An 8,748-nucleotide genomic window follows, 5' to 3' on the forward strand; every position below is an offset into this window, starting at 1 on the left:
ATCACCACCAAGCCATGGTCTACAATTGATTTATGGCCATGCCATCAGCACCACACAGCCATGGTCTACCACTGTGTTATGGCCATGCCATCATCACCACCAAGCCATGGTCCACCACTGCTTTATGGCCATGCCATCATCACCACCAAGCCATGGTCTACAATTGATTTATGGCCATGCCATCATCACCACCAAGCCATGGTCTACCACTGCTTTATGGCCATGCCATTCCAGTCAACACCAGGACACGGTCAATGCCATCCCATGGCCACCACAGCTCCATATGTTAACCATCACCACCTCCAAGCCATCCTCACTATTACCATGTGCTCACTACCAAGCCATTAGGATTCTGGTCACCACCACCACCAAGACCTGGTTGCCACCATGATGCCTTGTGGTTCTAAGTCACCACAAGACCACCATGTCCATTGGCATCTCATGGGGCCACCACAGTGTTGTGGTCATTGGGGCCAGCGCTCACCAATGGCATTCAGTGCATGCTTGAGCTCCAAGGTGAAGGCAGCCATGGGCACGTCGTCACACACCGGCAGCACCGCCACTGTTGAGAGGTTACTGGTGGGGTTGGTGGGCTCCGAGCTGGAGGCCATGCCCAAACCAGAGCCTGCAAAGAAGATGCAACAGTGTGATGCCTCAGAGAAAGGGACCCCTCAACACCTTGTCCTTGTCCATCCTCCCTTTGGGACCCCCCTCAACACCTTGTCCTTGTTGTCCATCCTCCCTTTGGGACCCCCCTCAACACTTCATCCTTGCTGTCCATACTCCCCTTGGGACCCCCCTCAATAACTTGTCCTTGTTGTCCATCCTCCCTTTGAGAGCCCCCTGCGAATCAGCACGTGTCCTGTCCATCCTCCCTTTGGGACCGTGTCAGGGCCCCTCAACAAACTTGTTCCTTGTCATCTCCCTTTGGACCCCCCTCACAACCTTGTCCTTGTTGTCACCTCCCGTGGAACCCCCTCAACACCTCATCCTTGTTGTTCTATCCTCCCCTTGGCGACCGCCCGCCTTAAGACCTGTGTCCTTGTAAGTCCTAGATCCTTCTTTGGACCGGCCCCTCAACATCCGTTGTTCCTTGTCCCATCCCCCTTTGGGACGTGCCCCTCAACCACCTTGTCCTTGTCGTCATGCTCTCCATTGGGAACCCTCCCTCAACACCTTGTCCTTGTTGTCCATCCTCTCCTTTGGGACCGGCCCCTCAACACACGTGTCCTTGTTGTCCATCCTCCCCTTGGGACCCCCCTCAACACCTTGTCCTTGTTGTCCATCCTCCCTTTGGGACCCCCCTCAACACCTTGTCCTTGTTGTCCATCCTCCCTTTGGGACCCACCTGCAAAAGGGCCGCGGAGCTGCTGGAGGTTTCCCAAGATCTTTTGGCTCAGGAGGTGGATGAGTCGGGTGACAACCTGTGGGACAACCATGGGATGACCATCAGGACATCCTGGGCCAGAGACACGTCAGCACCACGGACCAAGACCAGAAGAGAACCCTGTGTGTGTTTTTGGGTGCTGTCATTGACTACCCTGGGGATCCTTGGGGATCTTTCTCCCCTACCAGCCTTAATCACTGCTTTAATTCTTCAAGATGGAATGAATGAGCATCAGAGCCATTAGTTGGGATGCCAGACCCTGGGACAGGCATCACCTCCATAGCAGGTCTCCAGCTTTCATCAGGGTCAAGCCATGGATGCCATCAAACCACGGTCATTGCTGCCACCACCACGATGCAGAACCATCATAACCTCCACCCCGTGTCCACCGCTGCCATCACGGCCATATTATTGCCACCTTCACACAGCAGCCCCTTCAATACCACCGCTGTGCTGCAGCCAACAGCATCACCCCAACCTCTACAACATCATTTCAAGCTTGGTGAGGCATCACGGCTTCATCAAGCATGGTTACGTGGTTCAACCTTTCTGTGTTTGGTTCAGAATGGATCCATCCCACGAACCCATCCCAATACAGTTGGATACAGTTGGGAACTCCCAATATAACCCAGTTTCCCCCCCAAAACAAGGCAAGATTTTGGCTTATACCTGAGGATACCGACGCTTGATGTTGTTCAAGGTACCTTCAGGCAGCTTGGCCAGCTCCGTATCCCGGACCGCGTGCACTGTGGTTGCACGGGGTTGCCTTGTAAGAGCTTCAACCTGGAGATGATAACACACACATAGATCAGATATAACACCACGATGTTACACCCCAGCCCTGTCCCAACAAGGTTCTCACCACACCAATCAGGTCCCCACGGCCATATTCCCCAATGAGCTCCTTTTTACCGCTGCCCTTCTGGATGACGGAGCGGAGCCGCCCGTTGAGCGCGATGTAGGTGCAGTCCGACTTGTCACCCTGCCTGGGGACACCATGGAGGATGTCAGCTCTATGGGTTGGGTCATCACTGAGCCACCAAAGTGTGGGTCACCCACCTGTAAAGAGCCCGGCCTGCTTCCACCGCCATCCAATCGATGGCAAAGTCCATTTGACGCACAAAGGGCGACATGCGGGTGACCACGGTGTGGGCGACGCTCAGCACCACGCTGGGTTGCTCCCTCATGATCCTACAGACCAACAGCAGCTGAAGGACACGGTGGTGACCACCTTCCCACCCAAGTAAGTGCCAACGTAGGTGTTGAGTTGTGTTCACCCTTCATTGGTGCCAATGTAGGTGTTGTGTTCAAACTTTGTTGGTGCCAACGTAGATGTTGAGTTGGGTCAATATAGGTGTTAAATTGTGTTCACCCTTCATTGGTGCCAACGTAGGTGTTGAGTTGCATTCACCCTTTGTTGGTACCAACGTCAGTGTTGAGTTGCATTCACCCTTCGTTGGTACCAACGTAGGTGTTCAGTTGTGTTCACCCTTCATTGGTGNCCCTTTGTTGGTACCAACGTCAGTGTTGAGTTGCATTCACCCTTCGTTGGTACCAACGTAGGTGTTCAGTTGTGTTCACCCTTCATTGGTGCCAATGTTGGTGTTGAGTTGTGTTCACCCTTTATTGGTGCCAATGTTGATGTTGAGTTGTGTTCACCCTTTGTTGGTACCAACGTCAGTGTTGAGTTGCGTTCACCCTTTGTTCATACCAACGTAGGTGTTGAGTTGCGTTCACCCTTCGTTGGTTTCAATTTATGTGTTGAGTTCACCCTTTGTTGGTGCCAACTTAGGTGTTGAGTTGAGTTCACCCTTCGTTGGTACCAATGTAGGTGTTGAGTTGGGTCAATGTAGGTGTTGAGTTGCATTTATCCTTCGTTGGTGCCAGCGTCAGTGTTGAGTTGCATTCACCCTTCGTTGGTACCAACGCAGGTGTTGAGTTGTGTTCACCCTTTATTGGTGCCAATGTTGGTGTTGAGTTGTGTTCACCCTTTGTTGGTACCAACATAGGTGTTGAGTTGAGTTCACCCTTCGTTGGTACCAATGTAGGTGTTGAGTTGTGTTTACCCTTCATTGGTGCCAACGTAGGTGTTGAGTAGAGTTCACCCTTTGCTGGTGTCAACGTAGGTGTTGAGATGAGTTCACCCTTCGTTGGTGTTGAGTTCACCCTTTGCTGGTACCAACGTAGGTGTTGAGTAGAGTTCACCCTTCATTGGTTCCAATTTATCTGTTGAGTTGCGTTTACCCTTTGTTGGCATCAATGTAGGTGTTGAGTTGCATTCACCCTTTGTTGGTACCAACGTAGGTGTTGAGTTGTGTTCAAACTTTGTTGGTACCAATGTCGGTGTTGAGTAGAGTTCACCCTTTGTTGGTGCCAACGTCGGTGTTGAGTTGCATTCACCATTTGTTGGTACCAACGTCGGTGTTGAGTTGGGTCAACATAGGTGTTATGTTCACCCCATGTTGGTACCAACATAGGTGTTGAGTTGTGTTCACCCTTTGTTGGTTTCAATTTATGTGTTGAGTTACGTTCACCCCATGTTGGTGCCAACGTAGGTGTTGAGTTGTGTTCACCCTTCGTTTGTTCCAATTTATGTGTTGAGTTACGTTCACCCCATGTTGGTGCCAACGTAGGTGCTGAGTTGCGTTCACCCTTTGTTGGCATTGGGACTCACTCATAGAAGTCCGACTTGGAGATCTTGAGGAAGGTACAGTCGCGGTTGGCCTTGATGGTGAAGATGAGGGGCTCTCCAGTCAGCACGGCCAGCTGCCCCACCATCTCCCCGGGCTGCGTCAGGAAGAGGCAGACATCCTCGGCCTTGTCGATCATCCTCTGGTAGACGTGTAGGCAGCCCCATAGCACAAAATGGAGGCTCACATCCTGCCAGAACAACACTCCATCACCAGGACTCATAGGGTAGAGGTAGGAGAAGCAGCACCCCATAGAAATATAGGGTAGGGGGGAGCAAGGCACTGAAAAATCCCCCCCAAAATCCAGACCTACTTGGTCCCCTTGACGGGCAATGACGGTCCCGGCTTTGGCTTGATGAAGTAAGACACGGTTGTTGAGCAGAGAAGGGTCCTGGGGGGAAGAAGGGGGTCACACAAAGTGATGGGGGCCATGAAAAAGCCATAGAGGTCTACCATAGGACAATGGGGCCCACAACACCCCAGGACCTCCATTGACCCCCAACCACCCCGAGGACCCATTGACCCCCAACCACCCCAAGGCCCCAGGACCTCCATTGACCCCCAACCACCCCAAGGCCCCATCCCTGCACCGCCTCCATTGGGGGCCTCACCTCCACCTTCATCAGCTTGACCAACTCTTGCTTGGCGGCCTCAAAGATGGCGCTGTTTTGGCGGCCTTGGTAGGGTTCAAAGGGACAATCCACCACGGCGGAGTCATCCTCGCAGCTGTACCTATAGACACCCGACGGCTGCTCCTCCACCGTCACCGACTTGCGTTCCTTGGGTTCGTGTGAGATGGACTGAAGGGGATAAGGGACGGATCTGGTGTTTGTTTGGTGTTGGGGTGGGTATGGAGGGAGGATTAGGGTTAGTGTTAAGGTAGGGTTAGGGTTAGGGGTTTAGGGGGTTAGGATTAGGGTTAGGGGTTAGAGTTAGGGTTAGGGTAGGGTTAGGGTTAGGGGGAGCCCTGATTAGGGTTACGGTTAGGGTAGGGTTAGGGTTAGGGGTTTAGGGGGTTAGGTTTAGGGTTAGGGGTTTAGGGGGTTAGGTTTAGGGTTAGGATTAGGGTTAGGATTAGGGGTTAGGGTTAGGGTTAGGGTAGGGTTAGGGTTAGGGTAGGGTTAGGGTTAGGGTAGGATTAGGGTTAGGGTTAGGGGGAGCCCTGATTAGGGTTAGGGTTAGGGCTAGGGTAGGGTTAGGTTTAGAGTTAGGGGGTGACCCAATCCTACCCTAGAGAAGGCAGCCAAGGGGTTAGGTTTATGGTTAGGATTAGGGGGTTAGGTTTAGGGTTAGGGTTAAGGTAGGGTTAGTGTTAGGGTTAGGGTTAGTGGGGGACCCAATCCTACCCTAGAGAAGGCAGCCAAGGGGCTGGTGCTGTCCTCCTGCAGTGACACTGAGATGCGGCCGCGCTCGTAGGCCATGTCAAAGTCAGAACGTGGACCCTTCTGGATGCCTGTGACCCACCAGGGAGGGGACAGGGTGGTCACCAGCAGCACGAGGTGGGCAAATGTGGGGTAGGGAGAAGCAGGGGGAGGGATGTATGAGGATGAGGATGTGGGGATGTATGACACAGAGGGGATGCAGGACCCTATAGAGGATGGACGGCCCCCATTGAGGGATACGCAACCCCTTGGAGGGATCTATGATCCAATGGTGGGTGCACGGTCCCATGGGGAGATGTATGACCCTATGGAGGGTACATGGCCCTATGGGGGGATGTATGGCCCTACGGAGGGTGCATGGTCCCATGGGGAGATGTATGACCCTATGGAGGGTACATGGCCCTATGGGGGGATGTATGGCCCTATGGAGGGTGCATGGCCCTATGAGGGGATGTATGGCCTTATGGAGGGTGCACAGTCCCATGGGGAGATGTATGGCCCTATGGAGGGTACATGGCCCTATGGGGGGGATGTATGGCCCTATGGAGGGTACATGGCCCTATGGGGGGGATGTATGGCCCTATGGAGGGTGCATGGTCCCATGGGGAGATGTATGGCCCTATGGAGGGTGTGTGGCCCCATAAGAGGATGTATGACCCTATGGAGGATGCAGAACCTTCACCAGTGACAGGGTACCCTGGTGGGTGATGCCCAAACCTAAGGGACCCCCCCCTTTCCTCCAAGCCCCCACCCACCCGAGATATCCACGGGCATTGAGATGCAGCGGCTCAGCAGCGGCGGCGCAGGGGGATCCAGCCCTCCAGCCTTCAATGGCTCATCTACAGGAACAGACAGTGGTGAGCCCCCTCCTGCTATAGGGTGAGAACCAGGGGGGGGTCCATAACCTTACTGAGCTCTGTTGGTCTCTCCCTGCCCTCCTCAGCAGCGCCAAGACCCCGTTTGCCATGGCGGACAGGGCTGGTGCGGGTGGCGTGGCTGGGCTGGGGGAAGAGCCGCAGCGGCTGCATCTCCTGCATAGGGACAAGGAGAGATTGGAGCTTTTGCCCCTTTATGATGGAGGGTTCCTATTTCTCTCCCTCTTCCCTTCAACTTACGTGGCTGAAAAGCTCATTGGTCAGCCCCAGGTAATTGTGTAGAGCCAGGAAGGTGACACGCTGCAAGCGCACCATGATGATCTGCAGGGATTGAAGGGGGTGTCATTGTCACCCTTGACGGACCCCGTTGGGTTTGAAAGGGTTTGGGATGGCCATGGTTGGGATTGGAGGGCTTTGGAGATGGCCATGGTTGGGTTTGGGTTTGGGGATGGCCATGGTTGGGTTTAGAGAAGGCCATGGTTGGGATTGGAAGGGTTTGGGGATGGCTGTGGTTGGGTTTGGGTTTGGGATGGCCATGGTTGGGATTGGAAGGGTTTGGGGATGGCCGTGGTTGGGTTTGGGTTTGGGATGGCCATGGTTGGGNGGGGATGGCCATGGTTGGGTTTGGGTTTGGGGATGGCCATGGTTGGGTTTGGAAGGGTTTGGGGATGGCCATGGTTGGGTTTGGGGATGGCCATGGTTGGGTTTGGAAGGGTTTGGGGATGGCCGTGGTTGGGTTTGGGATGACCACGGTTGGGTTTGAAAGGGTTTGGGGATGGCTGTGGTTGGGTTTGGGTTTGAGGATGGCTATGGTTGGGTTTGGGTCAGGGGATGGCCATGGTTGGGTTTGGGATGACCATTGTTGGGTTTGAAAGGGTTTGGGGATGGCTGTGGTTGGGTCTGGAAGAGTTTAGAGATGGTCATGGTTGGGTTTGGAAGGGTTTGGGGATGGCCATGGTTGGGTTTGGATTAGGGAATGGCCATGGTTGGGTTTGGAAAGGTTTGGAGATGGCCATCATTGGATTTGGAAGGGTTTGGGGATGGTCGTGGTTGGGTTTGGAAGGGTTTGGGGATGGCCATGTTGGGTTTGGGTTTGGGATGGCCATGGTTGGGTTTGGAAGGGTTTGGGGATGGCCGTGGTTGGCTTTGGGTTTGGGATGGCCATGGTTGGGTTTGGGTTTGGGATGGCCATGGTTGGGTTTGGAAGGGTTTGGGGATGGCCGTGGTTGGCTTTGGGTTTGAGGATGGCCGTGGTTGGGTTTGGGTTTGGGATGGCCATGGTTGGGTTTGGGGATGGCTGTGGTTGGGTTTGGGTTTGGGATGGCCATGGTTGGGTTTGAAAGGGTTTGGGGATGGCTGTGGTTGGGTTTGGAAGGGTTTAGAGATGGTCATGGTTGGGTTTGGAAGGGTTTGGGGATGGCCGTGGTTGGGTTTGGGTTAGGGATGGCCGTGGTTGGGTTTGGAAAGGTTTGGAGATGGCCATCATTGGATTTGGAAGGGTTTGGGGATGGTCGTGGTTGGGTTTGGAGAGCTTTGGGGATGGCCATGGCTGGGTTTGAAAGCATTTGGGGATGGCCGTGTTGGGTTTGGGGATGGCCGTGGTTGGGTTTGGGTTTGGGGATGGCCATGGTTGGATTTGGAGAGCTTTGGGGATGCCCATGGTTGGGTTTGAAAGGGTTTGGGGATGGCCATGGTTGGAATTGGAAGGGCTCAATTGTTGGAATTGTTGGAATTGGAAGGGCCCAATGACGCCCCCAATAGGGTCGGGCTCACCTGCACCACCCGCACGAGGCTCTCGGGGTATTTCTCAAACACAGCTGAAAAGGCTTCAACTGGTAAACGAAGGACGGTCGAATCCTCTGCTGCTCGTGCACACACCGTCCGGTACGGCCGCTGGTGACCCTAAGGGACATCAATATGTCATTGCTGTCCTTGTAATAGTGATTTCTGGTTGGGACTGGGGACAAAGGATCAGGGTGGTGAGGTTTGGGAATTGTCGTGGGTGGATTGTGGGGTGGCTGTGGATGGTTTTGGTTTAAGGGATGGCCATGGTTGCGTTTTGGGAGGGGCCTGGGGGTGGTTGGGGTTGCATTCGGAGATAGTCATGGTTGGAATTGGAAGGGTATGGGGATGGCCAAGGTTGGGACTGGGGATGGCCATGGTTGAGTTTGGGTTAGGGGATGGCCATGGTTGGGTTTGGGGATGGCCATGGTTGAGTTTGGGTTAGGGGATGGCCATGGTTGGGTTTCAAGGGCTTTGGGGATGTGCATGGTTGGGTTTGGGTTTGGGGATGGCCATGGTTGGGTTTGGAAGGGTATGGGGATGGCCATGGTTGGGTTTCAAGGGCTTTGGGTATGGCCATAGTTGGGTTTGTGTTAGGGGATGGCCATGGTTGGGTTTGGGTTAGGGGATGG

The 8,748-nt window shown here is 54.0% G+C and overlaps 1 protein-coding gene across 4 annotated transcripts in view; it reads right to left on the reverse strand.

The window, feature by feature from the left end:
- The window catches only part of PNPLA6 (patatin like phospholipase domain containing 6), a 34,126-nt gene that overhangs the window by 12,770 nt on the left and 12,608 nt on the right, over positions 1-8,748 (reverse strand). For all 4 annotated transcript variants that reach the window (XM_015851039.1, XM_032441839.1, XM_015851041.2 and 1 more), the window contains exons 9-21: positions 8,108-8,236; positions 6,575-6,655; positions 6,370-6,490; positions 6,215-6,298; positions 5,424-5,530; positions 4,689-4,877; positions 4,391-4,468; positions 4,062-4,267; positions 2,447-2,578; positions 2,250-2,373; positions 2,057-2,170; positions 1,349-1,424; positions 485-625 (exon numbers count right to left, since the gene is read on the reverse strand). In XM_015851039.1, the coding sequence (XP_015706525.1) occupies positions 485-625; positions 1,349-1,424; positions 2,057-2,170; positions 2,250-2,373; positions 2,447-2,578; positions 4,062-4,267; positions 4,391-4,468; positions 4,689-4,877; positions 5,424-5,530; positions 6,215-6,298; positions 6,370-6,490; positions 6,575-6,655; positions 8,108-8,236 (1,582 nt within the window). The remainder of the gene's footprint in view (positions 1-484; positions 626-1,348; positions 1,425-2,056; positions 2,171-2,249; positions 2,374-2,446; positions 2,579-4,061; positions 4,268-4,390; positions 4,469-4,688; positions 4,878-5,423; positions 5,531-6,214; positions 6,299-6,369; positions 6,491-6,574; positions 6,656-8,107; positions 8,237-8,748) is intronic.

Source organism: Coturnix japonica, unplaced genomic scaffold, assembly GCF_001577835.2.
Source record: "Coturnix japonica isolate 7356 unplaced genomic scaffold, Coturnix japonica 2.1 chrUnrandom656, whole genome shotgun sequence".
In the NCBI taxonomy this organism is placed as follows: Eukaryota; Metazoa; Chordata; class Aves; order Galliformes; family Phasianidae; genus Coturnix; species Coturnix japonica.